General features: G+C 51.8%; 1 protein-coding gene across 6 annotated transcripts in view; it reads left to right on the top strand.

Moving 5' to 3' along the window:
• The window catches only part of SLC8A1 (solute carrier family 8 member A1), a 123,454-nt gene extending 104,211 nt beyond the window's left edge, over positions 1 to 19,243 (top strand). For 2 of the 6 annotated variants that reach the window (XM_030945124.1, XM_030945123.1), the window contains 7 exons: positions 5,035 to 5,141; positions 7,662 to 7,682; positions 8,417 to 8,434; positions 10,037 to 10,167; positions 10,781 to 10,880; positions 14,403 to 14,678; positions 16,747 to 19,243. In XM_030945124.1, the coding sequence (XP_030800984.1) occupies positions 5,035 to 5,141; positions 7,662 to 7,682; positions 8,417 to 8,434; positions 10,037 to 10,167; positions 10,781 to 10,880; positions 14,403 to 14,678; positions 16,747 to 17,123 (1,030 nt within the window). In that variant the 3' untranslated portion in view covers positions 17,124 to 19,243. Of the gene's footprint in view, positions 1 to 5,034; positions 5,142 to 5,489; positions 5,594 to 7,661; positions 7,683 to 8,416; positions 8,435 to 10,036; positions 10,168 to 10,780; positions 10,881 to 14,402; positions 14,679 to 16,746 lie in introns of all 6 variants that reach the window. The other 4 variants (XM_030945126.1, XM_030945125.1, XM_030945128.1 and 1 more) reach the window with 4 other exon arrangements.
• Positions 19,244 to 22,915: the final 3,672 nt, after the last annotated feature.

Here is a 22,915-nt window from a genome sequence, read left to right as displayed (position 1 = left end):
ACTCCTGTGGCTCTCCTGGGCAATCAGTGGAAGCTGGATGGGTGACAAGCTGCAGAAGTGCATCATTCCCTCTGTTGATTCAGGAACAAGTGTCTGTGCAGACAGCAACCACGTGCCACGTTCTCATGGGCAGGCTTGTTACTGCCTGCTCTGACAGCTGGTTGTGTGTTTGTTGTTTTCCTGGCCCACTGGAGACACCACTACTGACTGTGTGCAGAACTTCCTGGCCATTCCAGCTCTGGCATGGCTGTGGTTCTGAAAGAGAGCTGAGGAAGTGAGCGCTGGACTTGTGACATCTCTGCTCCTGGAGATCTGGCCCTGCCAAGCAGTGCCCTGGACGATGTCCCCTGTCCTCCAGCATGTCCTGTCTGAATCTTTCCAGAGCTGGCTGCTGCTGCCCTCCAGGCTCCCGTGGTCCTTGCAGTGCTGGTCGCTTGTCTGAGCCAGGAGAGGGGTTTCTGCCATTTCACTGAGCTAAGCACTGCAGTGGAGATTGGGAATGGCAGGATTTTTGCAAATACACTCAGGATTTCCACAGGTGTGTCATGACTGGGTGGATGTTCGGGTTCAAAAGGAATGCAAAGGTCCATGGGGATCCTCACCAATCATTTCTGATGCCATTTGATCCCTTGAGGGAAAAGGCCAGTGCAGACAGGAGAGCTGGGAGTCCCTGATCTTATATCTTTGCCCTGTGCTGTGCTCATCTTCTCTCCCGTGGTCGAAAAAATACTCATAGAGAAATATTTGATCTCTGTCCTGCTGCTGGCACCCTGTGCCAGACTGTTCTAGCTCATTACACATATACCTGTCCCTGCACACTCATGGGATTGCTCTCAGGGTGCCTTCCCCAGCTGGCATTTTGCTCTAAGCTTTGCTTCTCTTCTTGTCCTGCTTTTGCCATTCTACATTGTTGTAGCAGCTCTTCCCTAGAGCATCATCAGCCAAGAGGACTTTTCCATGGGCTGTTGTAACTAAGGGTTATGTGTGGGGATGCTGTGGTAAAAGACTTCTTTAGTCTGAATGAAATAGTGGGGTTTGATATGAAAAATAAGTCCTGATGGAGAGCACTGGACTTGGAGCGAGGGCAGAGTCCACAAAGTCACCACTCCTGTTGCTGCTGGGTGTCTGCAAGAGGAGAAGAGCTGGAGCTGAAATTCTGCAAGACTTGTTTACTCTTTGATTTCCAGTACTTGGAAATGACTTGAAATTCATTCCCTCAGCAATTGCTTGGGCTGCAGACTCGGGGAAGAGCAGTTTCTGGCACAGAAGTGCCAACAGTCAGATGGGTCATGGATGCCCTCAGTCTCCATGGCAGAGCAGGATTCCTTAGCTCAGGTGAGATGGACCCAGCACCAGTGCAAGGAAAACCCAGCAGCATCAGCCCTGGTTTGCTGCTAACTTGCCCCGTGGTATCACTGGAGGAAGGAAAAGGGAGGTTGTGTCAAGACTGGTGATTTATGTCAACACAGGACCTCTATCCCTGTGATTCTTCAGAAATTGTTCTTTCCCACCTGCAGCGTGACTGAGGGTCAAAAGAGGGAAAACTAATCCAGCCATTCCAAAGGCTGTGGTGTTGTGCACTGATAGGATCTGGAGTGTTTGGCTTAAATACTCAGCTCCTGCAGACATTAGATTATGGCAAAAACACCACTGTCAGCCCCAAATCAAAGCTGATTCTTGGCCTCTGTCTAGAAGGGGCAGCTTGGAAACACCCTCTGTATTGACCCCAGATTCCCACGAGGTGAAGAAAATGTGTAATGGTTTAGAGGCTGCTTTTATCCCTTGTTTTTTTCCTTCTATCTTGTTGCTTTGGGACTCCTGGATCCTGGCCCTGCAGTGACACAGCATGAGGGGTTTCAGGGTGCTAATAAGAGTCCCTTTGGTTTTCTGTTATGCACTATCACAGCTTTTTCTGGAAGAGCCCCTGAGGCACAGGAGACAGAGATCTTAAATACAAATTTCAGCAGGTACTTGTGCTGTGGGGGCTCTGTTCTCCCCATCCTGCTGTGTCCAGCTGGGAAGGTCCAGGGACAGATGCTGCAGGCAGGGCTGTGGCTGCTCTGTGAGCCTCAGGCAGCCACCCTGGCTCTGCCCCACCTCATTCCCACCACATCCTGGACCTGGGAGAGGAGTGAGAAGCAGGGGCCACATGGAAGGGTCCAGCAGGAGCAGGGAGACATCAGTGCCTGTCCTAGACTGCTGCAGACAGCAGTCCTTACTGTAATGCAGGATAAAAGGTGCAGTTGCCTGTCCCTCCTCCTCTGCACTGCCCAAGCCCTGCCACGTGTGTGCAGGACCCTGTAAGGGGCTCTGTGGCAGGCAGAAGGCTGGGATGGAGATCAGGCACGCTCTAACAATAGCCCGTGTTATTTTCACATCCTTGCTGTTTCTCAAACACCATTAGGAGGTAATCCTTTCCTCCAGGATTGCAGTCTCATCCCAGGGACAAATTTGCCTCAGCAATTTTTGCTGATTGGAAATTCACCCAGAGAACAGACTTGCCATTTGTTCTGCCTACCCATTTTCCCAGCAGCCTTGTGCAGCAGAAACAGCAGCAGCACACAAGTCTGCCCAGCACAGGGCACTTGTTCACACCCTGGAATGATCACTTGGAAAACTACATAACACCACCACCTCCTGGCAGTGGCACTTAAAGCCCCATTATTCTGCTTTATTCCATGAAGTCCTATTGCTGTTGTACCTAAGCATCAGATTTTAAATTTTTTTAATTGGCACACAGATTTCTTTTTGTGAGGGAGAATTATTTTGTGGGGCTTTGAGGAGTGCCACACATGGCAAGCCAGAATACACCCATAGGAAGTTTATGTCTTGATGTCTCTGCTGCCCTCAGAATTTAAGAAGGCACCTCTCTTAATTAACTTTCCTGAGGGGATTTTTCCTGCATGAGGCCAGGATGCAGTGTACATTTTAATGGGACCTGTCAAGAAAATTATTGATTTGATTAGTAATGTTTCTGAAATTGTGCCATTCTGGTAATTCTATCAGGTTCTCTTTGAAAGCTTAACTGAGAGCATTTTTATATCCTTCATTAGTTTTTTAATACATGATAATTTCCCCTAACTCATCAACGCAAAGCAAGATCAGCTGCCTGCTTGGTAACCATTTTTCCTGTGTACAAACCTATTGCAGCAATAATTACAAAGTGAACAAATTATTACAGATATTCATTATAAAATACAATTACACTGAGCCGTGCTGCATTGTTACACTTTTCACAGCCATCACTTGCTCTTGAGTAAATGGTTTCATTAAAAGCATGAAGGGCAAACTTAATACACTTCTGACTCACAGCAAACAGCACAAGAAATCATCCTGGCTGTTCCTCTGAGTGCTTGAGGTGTTTACCCTGAATGAGTAGAAAATGTTGACCCTGCTGCCAAATACTTGTCAGCTTAGCAGAGGGGCTCTGGGTGGCCAGTGCAGATGTGCAAGGAGAGGAGAAAGCCAGAAATCACGGCAGTGTGGCCTCAATTTCACTCCCCTAGAGCGTGGCTTTCTTCCATGTTTATGGGTTTTCAGTGCTGGGACCTGCCAGGAACAGCAGAACCTCGTTCATCATATCTTGGAGCAGTTTTGGGGCTGCTTCAGCTTGTGCTGGGTGCTCGTGGAAAGTGCAGAGGAGCCAGGGGTGGGATGGGAAACATTTCTGCAAAGGACAGGGCATTCAGGGCTGGGAGGGGACAGAGGGAAAGCTGGTTTAGGTAAAAGCATTCACAGGAGGGCAGTGCTCTCAGGTGAGCGTGAGGGGAAAGCAAACCCAGCCAGAAGCAAACACAGGACTACAATCGCTGCCTTGGCTTTTTGTTTGGTGCTGTTCCTTGTCTGGATCGAGATGAGAGCCAGGAGGAGGTCCTGTCCCCACAGCAGTGCCAGGACAGTGAGCAGAGCCTCCAGGGAGGAGCAGAGGCTGCTGGATTTCTGTCTGTGCTGTCTTTGCAATGGCTTTGCTGTAGGAAGGACCACAGTAGCACAGGTCCACCACCCCATGTTTGTACCCCAGGTTTGGTCACCTTCTGGTGAGCAGCTTTTAGCCAGCTGTTTCTGTGAGTCCCTGAAAACAGCTGAAACACCTCCGTGTGCTATTTTTCTTCCTCTGGAAGAGCAATTTTTACTTCACTGGGTGGCTCAAGGAGCAAATCTCTCTCCTGGTGGCCCCAGCCTCCTGTGAAGCTTTCAGCTTCTGTGGTGTGTGCTTGTGTCTGTGCTCTGAGCCGTGACTCTGCCTTCAGACCTGTCCTGATGATGCTCCAGGGGCAAATTCAGCAACCCCTGGGTCATGTGAGAGGGCATTGGTGCTCAGCTCTCTAATAGGAGAGGACTAAGCCTTGAAGGCTTGGGAAAGGGTGTGCTGCTTGTAAAGTAAAATTTAAGAAGCAAAATCCCACCGTCACTGAAGCTTTCCATGTGCCCGCCCTAACCAGAAAGGCCATTTTTCCCTTGCACTCCCTTCACAGAAAAAGTCCTAACTCCAACATCCCTTTCAAGCTTGTAAATCAGAGCCTCCAAAGCCCAAACTGAGCAGCTGATCATGATGTTGTTCATGAATCTGCTGAGCCTGGGGAGACAGAGCCTCTTCCATGCCCAAGCTTGAGCATCATGCTTCCAGGGGCTTGGTTCCTAGTGCTTGTGCCCATTCAATGTGAGCAAGCTGCCAAGGGGCTGTTCTATACCACAGGTTTTTGGAAAGGGAGGTATCTTGCCAAGACACCTCTGGGGAAGGTTGGCCCAGCCTGGCCATGCCAGGGAGGATGGCACCTGCAGGCTGCTGGTGCTCTGTGGTCCATGCCCATCCTGAAGCAAGTTTGGCCCATTGGCTCCTGCCCTTTGCTTTTGACTGTGCTGTCCCTCCAGCCTGTGCCACCAAAAACACTGTTTTCTGTCCACAGCCCCCTTTTCCTGCTCTTTTCACCTTCCTCCTCTACCTTCTTCTCCTTCTCCTGTTCTGCTCCCTGTTTCTCCTCCTCCCTTTTCCCCCCTTACTCTTGAATCTCTATTTCTTCTTCTCTGTTCCAGCAAAACGATATCAATCAAGGTGATAGATGATGAGGAGTATGAGAAAAACAAGACCTTCTACCTAGAGATCGGGGAGCCCCGGCTGGTGGAGATGAGTGAGAAGAAAGGTGGGGGATGTGCTCCGGGGCTGAGCCCAGCCTGTGTGTCCCTGTCTGGCTCACTCATGTCTGGCACCTGCAACACCGAGCTCACATCCCCAGGGCCTATGGAAAAGGGCAGGAGCAAGGCCACTCCCCGTCCCCCCTGAGCACAGCCTGTCCCCAGGCCAGCAAGGCACGACCTGGGCCAGGTGGTGGGTGAGGAGGCTCCTGCCCTTCCCCATATGCCCCAAAGGGGGGATGTGCAGCCCCTTCCCCCCAGCCAACCATCTCTGTCACCACAGCACCCGGGCGGACGTGACCTGCATGTGTGTGTGATGCCAATCATGTGTTTGCCTTTGTCTTGTGTTCCCACAGGAAATTCATTACCCTTAGAGTACTTGACCGTGAGGAGTATGAGAAAGAGTGCAGTTTCTTCCTTGTGCTTGGGGACCCGGTGTGGCTACGACGAGGAGTGAAAGGTGTGAGAGTAAAACCAGACCAGCTCTCGAGGCGCTGCCGCTTTCTCTGTGTCTCCCTACTCTCACACTCCTTTCTCCTCGCACTTTGGCTCCTGGCCGTTTGGCCCTCCCTCCTCTGAAGCTTGGCCGCTGCACCTTTTTGCTCTGTTTTCTTCCCTCTTTCGTTTGGAGAGGACTCCATCCCATCCCAGGGAGTGAGGAGTGCTCCTGGCACCACCCTGGAGCAGGAGCGTCACCAGCCCCCAGAGACATTTTGGGAGTGCTGCCCTGCTGTGCCTTCATTTAATCCAAGAGAACATCCAGCCTCGACAAGTAAAAAGGGCAACACTGCATCATTTTTGTCAGAAGAAAACAGCTTTCACTTGAGATAAAATGCATGGCCAGAGCAGTAATTTTAGCCTTTTTATACTGGCACCAGGATCCGAAAATAGACGAAAATCACAGCCCAAGTAGGTAATATCATGAGATGCAATCAGTTTAGGTAAATCAGGTTATGCTCAAATGAAGTTTCATGGCTCTGCATTGGATAATAGCTTCTCAAAGGAATAATAAAAACAATTTCCTCTTTCATCACATTTCTAAACTAAATGCCAAACTTCCCAAAAAGACAGAATTCACCTATTTTCCCATGGTTTTTTTTCTGCTAGAAAATTAAATGAGGATTAATGGCAACAGCTGGTTCTGCACACTACTGGTGGCTGAGCAAGAAGCAGTTTTAGAGTTACTTAAGAGATGGGCCATTATTAAAGCCTCTGCAGAAGATTTGGTCTGTCTGCCTTGGAGCAGCTTTCTAGTTTCTGGGACATCAGCTCTCCCTCCAGCAGGCATTAGGCTGTAATATTTCTTTGATCACAACAGAGAGGGCCCTCAGTTGTCCCCACACTGAGGGGAACATGCCACATTCCTCTTCAGCTCAGGTGCTAAGTCAGCTGCATCATCCCCTCCATCAGCTTCCCTGATGGTTTACGTGACTACCTAACAAAAGCTGGGCTAAAAAATCAGACACTGGCATGACTCAGGCACTGCAGGTGGGGTCTGTGTCATTAAATGGAGCTGGTGGCATCTGTGGAGCATGGACAGTACTGCCAGGATAAAGTTACACATGGACGACTCGACTCAGCAGCTCCATCCTTGCCCACAGGGGCCAGTGTGCACTCAGCCTTGCAAGTCCAGCAGGAGCAAACATGCTTTCCAGATCCAAGGCTTAAAAATTGTGGCCCCAGCTCTGAAGATCCCAGATGAAATTTTTATCTAAAAATAAAAGGAAAAGGAAAAAAATGTCTTATCTTCCTGGTCACAAAGATAATCAGGGAAACCTGAGAGAAGCTCAGGCTTGCCAGCTCACTAAGTGAAAGGCAAGACAAAACTCTATAGGACTATTTAAAGCAGCTATTTACTGCTTTGGTCATGCAATTTTAATTTTTTTTTCTTTTAAACTTGTTTCTTTGTACTTGGTTTGATACAAGAAGCAGTGAGGCAGGAGGAGCAGTGTGCTCAGAGAGATGAGGGCATCTCTGAAATGTCACCCCTAGGCTGTGGCAGGGCCCAAGAGCCACCAGGGCACTAAGGGAGAGGCTTTTTCTTTCGTTTTGGAGATCTAAAATGTTGAGCAACAAGACCCTTGAGCCAAGCCTTGCCACAGACTTTTCTTCTCAGATTGTCTGTGCCAAAAGTGCAGCTGCCACTGGAGCCATTGCTCCCCATCAGGCAGCTGGAGGAGGTCACAGCCAGTAGCTGCTGCACATGGGACATCTTGTGTCCCCCCCGGGGCAGAACTGCCTCTGAGACCAATGGAAGATCTTGCACATACAATTCAAAGGGGGAAAATGAATTTTTTGGAGTGTGTCTTCTAATCCCATATTCACCCCATGTTTGCAGTGGTTTTTATTTTAAATCCACAATCCCATGAAACATTTCTGTTCGGTGTCTCTTAACACTAATGGTATCCTGCAGCTTTACAGATCTGAAATCTCTGCCCTGGGATCTGGTGTCTTTCTGTGGATATCCCTTTTGATTTCATTATTCATTTACTTTTCTTCTTCTGTGTTTGTCTCTGTCTCCTTCACAGCCCTGTTGTTGAATGAGCTTGGTAAGCGCATTCATTTTTCCTTTCCATTTTTCTGGTTTGCATATCTTTGGAAGACAGTCGATTTTGCTTGATGTTTTTCTTTGCTCACAGCATTCTCTTTTAGGGTGGTCAGCACTGTTTAAGCTCAGGTACCTAATGCCCCATCTTTCCTTAGAGTAGAGCCCCAAAGTCACCAATATTAAGAGGTGGTGCAAGGAGCATTTTTGGAGGGGGTGGTGCTGTCACAGCCAGAGAAAACCTGCCAGCACCCCAAGATACAAACCTGTGCCACACAAATTAACCCATCACCTCTAAAGTGGCATGACAAAACAGGATTTCCTGGTGACTGACAGGTGCTTGTGGCTGGACAGAAAAGTTGGCCAGTCCTTTACAAACTTTGCCTCCTGTCTTGGGGAGACTTAGAGCCTAAGCAACCTTTGAATTTCCTTGCTGGCCACCTCCAGGGTAGGGCAGCTGGGGAGAGGGCATCCTCATTCCCCACACGCTCGCAGCCCCAGGACAGATTTCACCCTTTCCACAGCATATATCAGACACCAAGGGGTGGCAGCTTGCAGATGTGGGTTGAAAAGCCTGTGTCCAGGTGTCCCACACTATCCCTGGGGTGTGTGTTGGGCAGCAGACCCCATGTCCACAGCGGGGCAGGGAAGGACCACCATGTCTGTGTTGACATGCAAATGCTAATCCTCATTTATTCTCTCTCTCTCTCCCTTTTTCTCATTTTTGGTTTCATCTAGGTGGCTTCACCATCACAGGTATGGATTTCTACTCTTCCCCTGTCCCCCTGTTCCTTTCTCTTAATGGCCATATGCTCACCCTGCTCTTTCCTCTTGGTTTCCTCTTTGCTTTTGTTCTGTCCTGGAGGGAAACTCCGCCATGGTAAGCAGGCGCAGAGCCGCGGCCTGCCGGGCCCGGCCGGTCCCGCTAACTCCGTGTGCTCCCACAGAGTGCCCTGCCTGCCTCACACGCCTAACCCCGCCTCGGGGACGGTCACTTGTCACCTCCCAAGTCACAGACAACCCCTGTCCATGTCTTGGAGCAGGATGGGCTTCTCCATTTGGTCCAGTTGTCCCCTCCCTGTGCACAGGGCTCTTTTCTCACTTCCCAGGCCCGAGCCAGGCGCCCGAGCGCTGTGGGAGGGGCAGGACCCCATGGCTCCTCTGGCTTTCCTTCAGCTGAACTGCAGAGGATGAGAACGTCCTGGGTCCCACACACTGCCCCTCAGGAGCCCTGGAAACAGAGTTCAGGTTTAGGAGGCTCTGGCTCCAAGGCAGGTCTCTTAGGCCTGCAGGAGGAAAAGGGCTTTCGCTCAACTCCGTGCCACCTGAGCAGACAAGGGGCATCCAGCAAGGGAGCAGCACTAACCCCGTGTGACATTAGAGTGGAGTTTACTAACTACACGGGGACAGCTTGTAGAGTGTGCAGTCCCCCCTGCTGATCTCCTGCTGATCACTTTAATAGGCAAACCTGTCTTCAGGAAGGTCCAGGCTAGAGATCATCCTCTTCCTTGCACCGTGGTCTCCATCCAAGGTACCTGTGGTGTGGCACCATGTCAGTCTCACATGGACTGACTGGGGTGTTTGCCTACTGACAGATTAACTCCGGTCCTTTTTAGCCCTGATGTTCTTCTGCCATCCCTCAGGTGACTGGAAGGGAGTTCAGTGGGGTCTGCACAAGGGACAGTGACAAAGGGCGTGCTGCCTGCAGTCCCCATGCCCCAGAGGTTGCACAGATGACAGTGGAGGCGCAGACCTGCTTCACTGATCTTGTAGTCCCTCTGCTGCCTCCTCTTTCAGGGTTTGGAGCCAGGCACTGGCCTGGGGATGGCTTCTTACGTCTGTGCTCTTCCCTCCAGCCCCACCATCACAGCAGGCATTGGCTGCCAGCCCCTCTCCAAGGCAAAGCCCTGCTCAGAAGGAGGTAGAGCCAAGATTTCATCTGTGTCTCGGCCCAGGAGCTGCTGACAGAGCTCTCTTGCTGTAACAGGCTGGTGGAATTGCCCTGACTGTACCTCAGTGCTGACCTGGAGTGCTGGGGAATGGAGCAGCCTTAGTGCTGATCTTTCCCCTTCCCAGCAGCCCAGTGGCAGAGGCAGCAATTAATAACAAAGCAATTACCAAGCAATAAGCTATTCCCCAGCCCCAGGATGAGCAGGACTCCTCCTGAGGTTGGATGAGTTGCAGACCTCTTGGTAGCATTCCATAAAACTATCCTGTCTGTTGCTCCATGAACTCCTTCTCCGCTGTTCTGTCGCTCATTCTCCCACCTGGAGGCCTCCTGACCTCCCCCTCTGACAGGAGGCGAGATCCAGAGTGCCCAGCTGGGCCTGCTTCACCCACGGGCTCTTTGCTTTGCAGAGGAGAATGAGGAAAAGCAGCCCCTGACCAGCAAGGAGGAGGAAGAGCGGCGGATCGCAGAGATGGGGCGCCCAGTCCTGGGGGAGCACACCAAACTCGAGATCATCATTGAGGAATCCTATGAGTTCAAGGTACTGGTCACATCCTGCATCCCTGTTCTTCTTCCCCTCTCCTCCTTTTGGATTTGTGCAGCACTGGGAGGCACATGGTGATGGTATTGGAGCAAAGCAAGGCAGTGCATGGAATCACACAAGAAACAGGTACTGGGGTCTCAAATGCTGCAGGTTGCTTTAAAACATGCCCCTGTTCTCACAGTGAGTTCTACCCACTGCTCCTACTTACAGGCAGCCTTGAGTGAGTCCCAAGCCTGGCACTCCCAGTGCAAAGGGCTGATAACCCCAAATGCAAGTAATGGTTGTGCGGCTCAGCTGCCGTGGATGCATGTGCCAGGCCAAGAGCTGAAAACTGGCCATTTCATTATCTTCTCCATTTTTCTGTAGTATAAAAATATAACAGTCCACCCTTGTGGTGGCTCTGAGAGGGTTTAAACTCCTATCCATGAGCAAGTTTCCTAAGGTCTTTTTTAGCAGCAGCGAGAGGAATTGCAAGTACTTACATTTGGATCTCTTGAGCTTAAATCTGCTGAGCTTGTTCCATAAACACACGCCCATAAACAGTGACACTGGTGGGCTTTAGCCCTGTATTTCCAGCCCCTAATTCTGTGCTCTGCATCTCCCTCCACAGAACACAGTGGACAAGCTCATTAAGAAGACGAACCTGGCCCTGGTGGTTGGCACAAACAGCTGGAGGGAGCAGTTTATTGAGGCCATTACTGTCAGCGCGGGTGAGTCTGGGCCGCAGCTCCAGGTGAATTACGATCACCCTCGCGCTCGCCTCGCCTCGGCTACATCACTAACACGGGCTGTAGTGGAGCAGCAGGAGGCAAAGCAGGTGGCAGAGTTATTTACAGCTTCTGCATAAATAAGGCAGCTGATTAAAGCCTTTTGTGAGGGCACCTTGTCTCATGTGTAGGAAACCTTCTGCGTGAAGCGTGTCTGTAGCACCAGGCAGAGCAACACCTTGGCTGGTAGCAGACGGCAGAGGGGGGAAAAGTCAGTTCAGTGGGAGAGATCTGGGAGGAGAACACAGTGTGGAAATTCAGAGTGCATAAATAAGGCTGGTGTGAAGCAACAGTGCTCCCCTTCCCTGGTTCTCCCTGTACCTCTGTGGTGAGGACAACACAGTAGTGACGGTGCAAACCCTGAAGGCAGTCACTCTCTCTGAGCCAAAATTCTCCCTTGACACGCCCTGCTTTCTGGAACTCCTGCTGCCCCAGCCAGCTGTGGCTGGAGGGTTATGGTTCAGCAGCCCAATGGCTGCAGCAGCACATCATATCTCTGACTGAACCAGATCCTGTGTGATCTTATCTTCCTTCCCTTGGAGAATTGCCTTTCCCTCAAATGCCTTGTTGTGCCATTCTGACAGGTGCCAGTGCCATGTTTACCAGTACAGGATATAGTATCATTCCCATATATGTGGAATAAGGAAGAAACATGGTCTCCTCCAGATGTTGTTTTAACAGCTGGAAACACTATTACTTACTGGCTGGATGTTACAACCCCAGAGCCCAGCCTGGGCTGTGTGTGTGCATATTAGGGCAAAATCAACCAGCTTAAATTAAATCCCTGGGGAAGGCACTTACCTCTCATCTGGCTAATTGTGCACTGAAGTGCATGGAGGAGCGCTCAGCTTCCTAACTCTGCTATACAAGGTAACCTCTGCCCAGCACGAGGTAATTAAAAATGATGGCAGTACCATTTGCCCTCTGCCTCTGGAAAACAAGGGCAGGACACTCTGCAGCATCTTTCTCCTCAGATTGTGATCCTTCCTCTTGTAGCACAGTTCTTCTCAGACCCTCCAGGCAAGAGCCTCCCATTATTTTGGATTCAGCATGAACTTATCATACAAGACAATCCTTGCTGCAGGTTTTGTAGCTAATATGGCTAAACTAATCTATGCCAGAACCAATTATGTAATTGCATCCCATGTTAAAGCAAAGAAAGTCACTGATGGTTGGATCCCATTTCTGTGACACACGTAAAGACTGCAGTTATGTTGCTCCCATATCTGGAATATACAGCCATGATCAGAGATGATTAACAAGCATTTAATAAATGGGATGTATTTTGGTGGACATGAGCTGTCCCTTGCAGTTGTGGATCTCAGTGGTAGTTTGTCTCTGAGCTCTGGAGGTACCCAGGCTTTCACTCCTCAGGCCTTGTGCCAGATAAGTTAAAATGCCTTAAACACGGGAGGTTGGGTTTGAGTTTTTCCCCCACAGCTCACTCTGGATACCAGGTGAAAGTCACCCATCACCACTTCAAAATGTAACATCCCAGCTGAGAAAAGAAACTTTAAACCCCCATTTCCCACCCAATGATCAACTCAGGGCAGTGTTTGCAGGGGGATGGAGCAGCAGAAGGTGAGGTCTGTGCAAGGGCAGTGCAGGTGCAGACAGGGCTGTGCCACACTGTGCTGTGCCATTCTGGGCTGTCCAGAGCCTGTCACTCAGCTCCTTTAGTCTGCTTCCAAGAACTATAAAGCTTCTGCTGCAGCAAAAACATTCTGGGGCTTGCAGGCCCGTTTCTGACTGCACCCCTGGGTCACCGTCCCAGGCCACTCTGTGTTTCAGGTCACCTCCACAAGATCTGGCCAGCTCTTCAAAACAGAGACATCATGGCTGCTTAACAAAATGATAGGCAGATCTGGATGAGGGTTATGACAGTGGCATTCATGTTCATTTTTCAATCTGTTTTATCATCTCCATAAAGATTCAGGTCCATAGCAGTCCTGATGCCTCCCTGAGCTTGGCAGAGGATTGAAGTACCTGCTGCAGAATTACAGCTCGAGCACAGCGTGGTGTATCCTGCCATTAGCAGCCTTTGCACATTGAGGGAAAACACAGCCCAACATAGGCTTTCCAGGCTGGAAAACTGTTCCTTATTTTCACAACAGTGCACAGGAATGGGTATTTATATCTGCCAAAACAATAACACTGATTAGCTGCTGTTTCTGCCATAGTGAGTTTGAAGCTCCAAAGCTTGCATCTTCCCATTGCTAAGGAGCTTCTTTCAACAGCCATGCAGGGAGACCTGGTGGTCCACATCCTTGGGGGGAAAACAAAAAGCATCAAAAGCATGGAAAATCACCAGACAAAATGTGAGGGATGTCTTTAGCATGAGTTAGCCTTGGTATCCCGAACATTTGTGACTTAGAAACTCACCCTTGTTCCTTAAGGGCAGCAGGAAAGCTCCCACTGGCTTAGTTGGAAAAGTGTCACCTCCCCTTCAAGTCTGGGAGTGGTTCCAGTGTGAGCAGGAGGAGTTTTTGACTGTGCCACAACAGTGATGTTGTGCACTGTGCCAGGCTGGGGAAGCCCCACATTTGCCATGCAGCTTGCATGAGGCACAGGCTGGCCAGCAGGCTCTCCAGGCAGCTCCTCAGAGCTGCAGGAGCCAGGCAAGGGGCCACCAGCCCCAGTGGGCTCCCTGGTGGGGTCACCCCCACCCCATGGGGACTCCCTGTAGGCTGGATGCCAAGGGCTTTTGCAGAGACAGGTGAGGTGCCAATGCCTGGAGCAGGACAGAGAGTTCCCACTGACCTAGGCGAGACCAGACATCAAGGAATGGACAACCAGAGCTTATAGGGAAGCATATGAAGGGACAGGGAAATGCAGCAGGGAAGGACAGCCAGCAGTGATTGAGCAGGGAGGCTTTAGGGCAGGCGAAAATCCATCACTTGATCCCGGTTTGCAGCAAAGGTAAGATGAAGCACCAGAGCAGCTCAGCAACCATCAAACCCAGCTGCCTTTCCAGAGAGAGGGAAGCAATTGCAGGCACTTGTGGAAAGCAGCTCAGAGCAGCTCAGAAGGGGCTTCCCTGTGGGAGTCTCCACAAGGCAGGAGTTGCTCTTGGTGGGTTTGCCTGCCCCAGTCAGCTCCAGCCAGCATGAGCTTGGTTTTTTCCACTTCTTCTGGGGGAAGAGCTCTTGAGCAGGAGCTGAGTCCCAGAAAGCAACTGATGGTTAAACTCAGGCAGAGGTGCTGGCACAAGGCTCTGCATTTTCTGAAGTGCAGGTTGTTTTTTTAAACCACTGCCTCTGGGGTGTGTCTCTGTGCTGTGGAAAGGGGCAAGGAAAGGCCATCGAGCCACTCTGATGATTGCTCAGAAAATAAGATATTTGGATGTCAAGGCCTCCCAGGGCCCAAATCACAAGACAGAGCATTTTGGGGACTGCAGTTTGCACAGGAGCTTTGCCAACCTCCCCAGGATGAACAAATCTGATCAGGCACTGCTGTGTTCTCCAGGGGAAGATGACGATGACGATGAATGTGGGGAGGAGAAGCTGCCCTCCTGCTTTGACTACGTGATGCACTTTCTGACCGTCTTCTGGAAGGTCCTTTTTGCCTTCGTGCCCCCGACAGACTACTGGAATGGCTGGGCTTGCTTCGTTGTCTCCATCCTCATGATTGGGCTCCTGACAGCTTTCATTGGCGACCTGGCATCCCACTTTGGCTGCACCATTGGCTTGAAGGACTCCGTCACCGCCGTCGTGTTTGTGGCCCTGGGGACTTCGGTGCCAGGTAAGCACAGCCACGGTGTTTGTTGTGAAGCTCCATCTCCACCCAGGCTGGGGTTGGGGTTGGGGTTGGGGAGGGCTGTGCTCTGCAGGATCCCAAAGCACAGGTTTGAGATATAGATGGAAATTGGTTTTCAGTCTCAGATGGGCTGAAGGATAGAACCAGGATGTGGATTCAGTCCTGTGGGAATTATTTCAAGGCCCATCCCACTGCAAAGACTGTGAAGTATCTGTTTCTGTGGGCAGCCTCCCTGGTATCCACTTTCAGAGTAGGAATTGGCCTTCAGTTAAAATGCTGCCAGCATTGGCAGTCCTGCATTTTAAGCATCAGCTGCTTTCACTTTGCTCCTGTGTGAATTAAGTGTGAGTCCATACTCAGGGCACTTTCCAGCATGGACACCGTTGTGTGAGACCAGGTTCAGATGGATCAAGGTGAGTTTGCTGAGCTGGGGGAGCTGCTTGAAATGCAACTTGTGAAGCTCTGTGGATTCCCAGGTCAGCTTGTGTAAGAGAGCCTGTGCCTTTCACTCATCTTCTGCCATGGGCTGTGGTGGGCAGGCAGAGCCTGATTTCTGGACAAGGGGCTCTGACCCACCCCAACCATCCTTTGCATCAATCACACCTTCCCTCACCACCTGCAAACTTCCAGTTATCAGCACCCAGATGCTCAAAGATCCTGAAATTGTCCTAATGCTAGCAAAGGCAAAGAGAAGAAGCAGCAGAACCAAAAGAGAACAGATCTGGGGCAAGGAACAGAAGAAGGAGCATTTTTTAGACCTCTGGCAGTAGAGGCTTCAGCAGAAGGTTTGCAGAGCTTCTTCACATGTTTGACAGTGAAAATCTTCCCTCCTGCTTTTGCTGGCATAAGGTGGCATTTAAGCAGTTCTTTTTTAGAATACATTGGGCTACTCTCGTTTCGGTTGCCTCCCAGGCCGTGCTGTGTTAGCTGGGTGCTGGTTGGGCTCTTTCAGCCCTGCTTTCCAGGAGATGGGCAGGCACCAGAGGAGGGTGCAGAGAAATCAGCGCTGACAGGGACCTTCCCTGCATTGAAAGCACTGCTCAAACTTGCAGAAGTGCATGTGGTTGTTTCTACACTCATTCCTTCTCCCCCAGTGGCAGCTGCAGAGCCATGGAGGCATCAGCACTGTCCCACAACTCTGTCACTGCACCATGATCAAGGCCTTTTCCTTCCCTTAGGTGCATTTCCATGGCAGCTTTTTTGAAAAAATAAAGCAGCCTTTTGATTTCTTTGCTGCAAATGGACCCTCTTGCTGTGCTTCTATGTGCCCATCCCCTCCTTTTCCATGGAGCTGGATCTTTGTGCCAGGCTGCACTTTGCCATCTCACCCTGGAGCCCCGTGGGGAGGGACAGAAAGGAAATTCTGTAGAATTAAAAGAGGTGAAATATGACCTCGTTGTTTCCTTTTCCTGAGCCACGCTGGGCTGCCTGTACCCAAGGGGATCTGGGAGTGCAGATATGTTCCGGACTCATCTTCTCATTGTTAGCTGAGAGTGCTCACCTGAACCAACCCACGGGCTAACCCCTCCTGCTCTTCCTTCCCCCTGCAGATCCAGAGTGGGTTTGGATGTAAAATCAGCACTTCCCTGTGGTGCAGAGCAGCGTCATGCTGGTCTGCCTAACACAAGGTTTTCCATTAAAATGGCCAGCCAAGTTTTATCACTGGTAATAAAGCTGGCAGAGCACCTGGGCAAGCATGCACCTACACCCATGGTTTTTCTTCCCAAGGGATGGAGGATGACCTGGTTTACCACGGTGTCAGGGCCTGCACAAGGCACTGGACTTCAGGGAGGCAGAAGGTGCTAGAGGCCATACTGGGGGAAGCCCTGTCTTTCTGACCATTGAGATTCCCCCCTGTGCATTTCCAGACCCTGATGGTCCAAGAAGAGCCAGATGGTTCCCCCGTTTCCCTGGAATTTCCTTTAGAAGGGGCTGTACCCTATCCCCTTACCCATTATTTTCTTTTCCCAGATCTTGCCATTGACATTTGTCCCCAAGCTGCCCTCTTTTCCTGGGTGTTTCCTGAGGGTTTCTCCCCATCTCTCCTTTGCAGACACATTTGCCAGCAAAGTAGCAGCAACGCAGGACCAGTACGCGGACGCGTCCATCGGGAACGTCACTGGGAGCAACGCTGTGAACGTTTTCCTGGGCATCGGGGTGGCCTGGTCCATCGCAGCCATCTACCACGCGGCGCATGGACAAGCCTTCCAAGTCTCCCCTGGCACACTGGCCTTCTCCGTCACCCTCTTCACCATTTTTGCTTTTATCAGTGTGGGAGTGCTGCTCTACCGGCGGAGACCCGAGATCGGAGGTGAGCTGGGCGGGCCGCGGACTTCCAAGCTGCTCACATCCTCACTCTTTATCCTCCTCTGGCTCTTGTACATATTCTTCTCATCTCTGGAAGCCTACTGCCACATAAAGGGCTTCTAAAGGGACAATCAGAGATAGTAAATATGTGTATATCTATATATATCTATATAGAGTGATATATAGGTATAGATATAGATATAAAGCTGTGTATAATGAACAGAGAAAGAATAAAAGAGATTTGCCATGTTCACACACCTGCTGATGGAAAGCGGCTTTGGAGCATCCTTTGAACTAGGCAGGACCCCAAAGCCAGCAGGACCCCTCCCCAGGCAGTGGCCCCAGCCAGGAGCCAGGGGCAGGGCCCTTTCTGCAACTCGACCAACAGGAGCGGCCGATGGCCACCGAGCCCCTTCCATCGCTGACTCCCACCCGCTGGCCCCGGGAAGACGGATGAGAAGGCGACCGGGGCGCGTCGGTGTGAGCAAGGCCAGAGTAGCTGGTGAGAAACAGAGCAGTGGGCAAGGGAAGGAGAGGAGAGCAAGGGTTCTGATCTCCCACCGCCATCCAGCTGCCTTCGCCACCCGGGAACAGGCCCTCTGGCCCTGCTGGAGAGGAGCAAGAGACCAAACTGAAGACAAGGGGAAACTGGGAGCTTTCTAAGGATAGAACACAACCCGTTTTCGTCATTGCTTTGGGGTTGGTTTTTTTGTTTCGTTTTGGCGTGTGTACAACTAGCATTTCCCACCCACATGCCCCTCACCTTTCCCTGCCCATGCTTTGGGGGTGCACAGCCGCAGCCTCGTGTCCCGTGTCCCAAGCCGAGGCCACGCGGAGCGGCGGGAGCCTTCCTCCCACTCCTCCGCCTCCTCGGGCATGCTGTCGTGGTACTTGTAACATTTGCATGAATGAAATGAAATCTATCTGTATATAGCATCCTATAGCGATAGTCCTTCCAACCATGTGGGTTGAGCATTGCAGATTACAAGCGTTTTCTTTTCACTGGGTTTTATTTATTTTTAGTTAGTTCAGTTTTGCCATAGGGTTTGCTCGTTTGTTTGTTTGTTTCCTCTTAGCGGGGGTGGAAAGGATGGAAAGCTGTCCCCACTTACTGCTCATGGCATGGCTCCATGAGAAGCAATAACAGCCATGCAGTTGTAGGTTTTCAGGGGAGGAAAACCCACATCCCAGAGACTTCAGGCTCTGTCCAGCTGTGTGGATGGGGTCCTCTGACGTGCTGAAGCCAGTGTGAGGCCTCCTCTGCCCACAGGAGGTGTTACACAGGGTCCCAGGGAGTGGGGTGAGCAGTCTGAGGGGAACAAGCTTGGCTGACTCCCAGCACCCCACATGCTTCTGCCTTTCGAGTCGGTGGCTGCCTCAAAGCCCTTGGCCCCCTGCTATTGCCTGTACCCCCAGAGGTGTAGTGACAGCCCCTGTTTCTGAGTGTTAAGCCATCTGGACCAGTCCCCAAAGCTGGTCCTTCCCCACAGCCATTTGGAGGCAGGGCTGAAGGGCCGTACGAGATCTCCCACTCCACTGAGCGTGACCAGGATGCATCCCCCCAGGAAAAGGTCATATTTTGCACTCTCCGAATCCCAAGTCACTGGACAAGATGAGACAGGGAGGTGTGACTCAGCATCACCCCCCTGGTGCCAGGAGTGCAGGCTGGGATAGAGAGCTGAGCCAGGGAAATGTGGGTGTAGAGCTCCCCAGGGCGCAGACACTGGGCACTGGTGTTGAGAGATGTCTCCTGACCCGCTGCCCTTTGCCAGGCTTCCTGACATTCCAGCCAGACAAACTCCCAGCCTGCATGTCCACGGTGAGCTCTTCCCACTCAGCTGAAAACCATGTCTGATGCTTGTACCATAACCAGCTGGCTGGGGGTATTTGTACTCATCTTGAACTATCTGTGGAAATTTTAATTAACCTGCTGTAAGATTTTCTCTAGGAATATGAAGTTGTGGAGGGTTTTTTTTCTTCTCGAGCCTTTTTTCACTTTTGATTTGTTTTGGGGTTTTTCTTTTTTGTTTCTCATTGTTTTGGGGGGAAAATCAAACACAGGTGCAGGTTGTTCAGGGTTATGATTACCTTTATGTACAATGATTTCATTTTCATCTGTTTGGCTTCATTTTTTTCTTTGTGTGTATTGCCCACCACTATAGGCAGTGAGTCCACTAATTGTGATGATCCTTATCAATGGTACACAATGCACAGAGAAATAAAGTTTGTAATGATTCCTGATGGATCCAGTACTGCTCCTGCATATTCTCTATGGAAAACGCTTCTCTCCCCTCCAGCTGTTTCCATCGTAGCCATCTCTCCTTGACTCATTGGTTTGCCTTCCCCGTGTTTCTGCCTCTGGCAGGGGCAGTGGTGCCTTAGCACGGCCGCCCCTGCCCCATGCCTGCCCTTCCTCCCTCTCCATCTCCATGGTGCCTCAGGCTCGGTGTGTGCTGCAGTACAGCGGGGGCTCACAGCCTGCTCCACTCTCAGGGGGATGCAGGAAACCACCCAGGACAAAGCTGCAGGGCAGCCCACCCTCCTGGGGCCAGGAGCTGCCCCTGTGCTGCCTCCCCGGCCTGTGCTGGGGGAGAGCCGTGGGTGTGCCCCCAAGGTACCAAGCAGCTCTTTCTGCTTGTGTCCTCTATAGAACTGTTCCTGCTCTCACTACAGCCTCACAGTGACCTGTGAGGGTTAAACCACGAGCTAACTATGAGGGGGAGTGCAAAAGGTGCATTACCAGGGCAGGGTCCATGGGTGCCAAAGCAGATCTGAGGCACCCCACAAGGCTGGGCTGCTCTCAGAGGTGCCTGCCCATGCCCCAGCCCAGGTGCCGTGGGCCATTTCAGACCCATCTGTGCCTCGACACATCTCAGCCAGCACTGAGGAGGAGAAAAGTCTCCCCATGGCCAGGGATGTTGCTCCTCCCTGTGTTTCATCCAGCATCTGTTGAGCTGTCCCCAGATAAACCCTCCCTGCAATGCTTGGGAGGTCCTGCTCTGACAGCTGAACTCAGACAGCAGCCCTGGAGATGGGCCCCAGGCAAGCACTGCCTTCAACACTCCCCAGCAGAGAGCACGGCCAGCAGTGTCCGTGTGCTGCTCCCAGGCAGTGGATTGTGAAAGCAAAGCAGCTCTTCTGACCCAGTAATTGCATCTGCTGAAAGGTGATGTGGGTATTTTCCCCTCATCATTTGCTTCTTCAGAATGAATTGCCTTCACTGAAGTAATTAACAGGTCAAATGGGACTTGTGTGGCCACTCAGGCTAGCAGGCAGTAAATAACTCTTGTGCTCACAGAGCTTTCCAAAGGGAATGATGGAGCAGTGCTTGCTGAGGACAAGGCTGAACGCCAACCCTGTTCATGCAGTTGCTCTCTGTGTGCTTCTGGGCATCTTTAGCAAGGCTGTGCAGTGTGACCTGAGTGTGCCCAGTGGCCCATGGAGGGGTCACAAGGGAGCAGCCAGGGGAAGCAGTGTTCCCAAGGGTGCCAGGCCTGCTCTTCTGCAGAGTCTCCTCTTCAAACCAATCTCTCCAAAGGCAGAAGAGAACTGCCCTCCCTGAGAAGATGCCAGCACTGGCTGGCAGTGCTGGGAGACAGCAGGAGGAAGCACCTCCCCAGCACAGTCACGCCTTGTCACAGCTCAGCTCCCTGGATCCCCTGTCCAATGCCAGAATTCTCCCATCTCTTCCTCATCCAGCCTCCCACCCTTGCCTGCACAGGGAGAACATCGAGCACCTCTGGTAAAGGCCTGGGTTTATGGATGTTGCCAGAAGCAGCAGTTCAAACCCTCGGCCTCCATCCATTTCCCTGCCCCTTTTGCTCTCACCCCCTCTCATCACCCCACCGGCCAAAGGCAAACCTTTCCATGGAAAAGGATGCAGCACATGTCCAAAGGACATTAGAGACAGGAGACACCCAAGTAACTGCACAGGCCACTGCCAAGCACGTGGGGACAAGCAGAAGGAGCACACCAGTGACAGCCCCAACCATCCTGGACAAACCGTATTTCCAGCTCTTCAGGGCTCAGCGGGCGTGGAAGCAAATCCCAGCCACAACCTGAACACTCAGAGAAGGCACAAGAAGAAAGGAAAGAGCTGCAGATCTGCAGTGCCTCGTGGCTGAGCCCACCTGTGCCAGGGCAGCACAGGGACTGCTCCATCCCAAGGTGTGAACCCCTCATCTCCAGCCAAACGAGGCTCCTGCCCCTGTGTCACCCCTGCCAGGCAGCCCCTGGTGCCTCTGGGCCGAGGGACCATCACAAGACTCGTTTGTGCATCTTCATGCCTGCTCCCTGGAGGGACAGAGGGGAGAAGGGAGGCCTGGAGCCCGCCGTGGTCACGAGCCTGGCTGTGAACTCTCTGCTCTATTTCTGCCGTGGGCAGGGACTGGGGAGGCAGAGCCCCTGTGTTATTGTTACAGCTATTTTTAAATTCTCGCGTAAGAATCGGCGGCGTTGGTGGCCATATACATAACTCAGGAGGAAGTTCAACTACATTCCTGGAGGGACAGAGCTGAGCAGAGCCAGAAAGTGGAGAAAACTTAATGCTGGATGGTGTAATTCCAGGACAAAGCCTTGCATTATTTTCTGTAAGCTTTGGCACCCAAGCCCACCTGGAGAAACGTGTTTGCAGAGCACCAGGAACCTCTCTGGCCTCTCTGAGCACGCAATGACCAACTACTGATGCCTATACCCGTGCTCAGCACAGCTGTGGGAAAGCCTGTTTATCTTGTAAAAAACTGGCTTGCACAGGAATGCATCCAGAGGCGTCCATATTCTTGCAAAAAGCACCGAGGGACAATAAATACAGAGAGATTCCTCACCTTTTAAGGACTTGAGCCTTTCTGCTGCTGGAACTGGAGGTGCCAAGAACCTCTTGCCAGCCAGCAGCACCCCTCACACGGAGGGAAGGGACACTGCAAGGGAAAGGAGCCTGCCTGGCCACGTAGGAGCTGTTATCAGCAAAGACAGGCAGGAGCTTGCTGCTACCAGCAGGGTTTTCTGCCTGTGGGATCCCCCTGAGAGCATCCAGGGAGTCTCCACAGGGCCTTGCTCTCTCTTGGAGCATCTCGAGAGCAGCCAGAGAGCAGCAGTCCTGTCCCTGGGACTGAGTGCCCCCAGGGTGGTTCAGCACCCTCTCCTGCAGGCTCTGCACCCTCCCTTGGCTCCTTGCCCTTTCCCAAAGGGAATGCCAGCTTGGGGCTGCCCTCACCACAAGCAGGGAAGAGGGCACTGGGGCACCCAGTGTTCCCAGAGCAGTGCTGTGGAGCACTGCTGGAGCTGGGTGTGCCAGTGGGATGCCCAGCACCAGAGGGCATAGGGAAGTGCCAAGGGCTCCCACCCAGACCTGGAAACCTTGTTCAAGCACTGCCACAGCATGTCCCCTACCCTGGCTGCCACAGGCACGGGCATGCACCTGGATTTCTGCACAGGCACAGCACAGCCTCCAGCTTCTCTGGCTGCCCATGGGCACCAGCCCCAGACAGGATTTTTATCTCTTTGAGTCAAAACATCCCTTGGCCTGGAAAGCTTTCTGCCCCTCCAGTACACAGCCCCACCCAGGTTCAGGTGGCAATGGGAAGGACCATTAGTGACCCACCATTAGTGACCCCACCTGATGCCAGGGTCCTCCACATTCTGCCTCGAGCCATCTCAAGGTCCCAAAATCTACACTCAGTGACAATCCAGCCTGCTGCCTGCTCTGTGCTTGCCTCCCCTGTGAAGCCACTTCACATTCCATTTTCTCCCAAGCTCCCTGCTCTCTGTCCCTCCCTCCTGCCCCACTGCAGGGGGTTTCCTGTGTGGGACAGATTTCCTTCCTCACTGCACTGAACAACAGCACTTGTTAGCTCAGCCTTGCTGTTTGTGTCTCAAGGCAAAGACGAACCACCCCACATCATGGACCTGAGCCCCTA

The sequence above is a fragment of the Camarhynchus parvulus genome, chromosome 3 (assembly GCF_901933205.1).
Source record: "Camarhynchus parvulus chromosome 3, STF_HiC, whole genome shotgun sequence".
NCBI lineage: Eukaryota > Metazoa > Chordata > Aves > Passeriformes > Thraupidae > Camarhynchus > Camarhynchus parvulus.
This window is presented reverse-complemented; position numbering and strand designations above follow the sequence as displayed.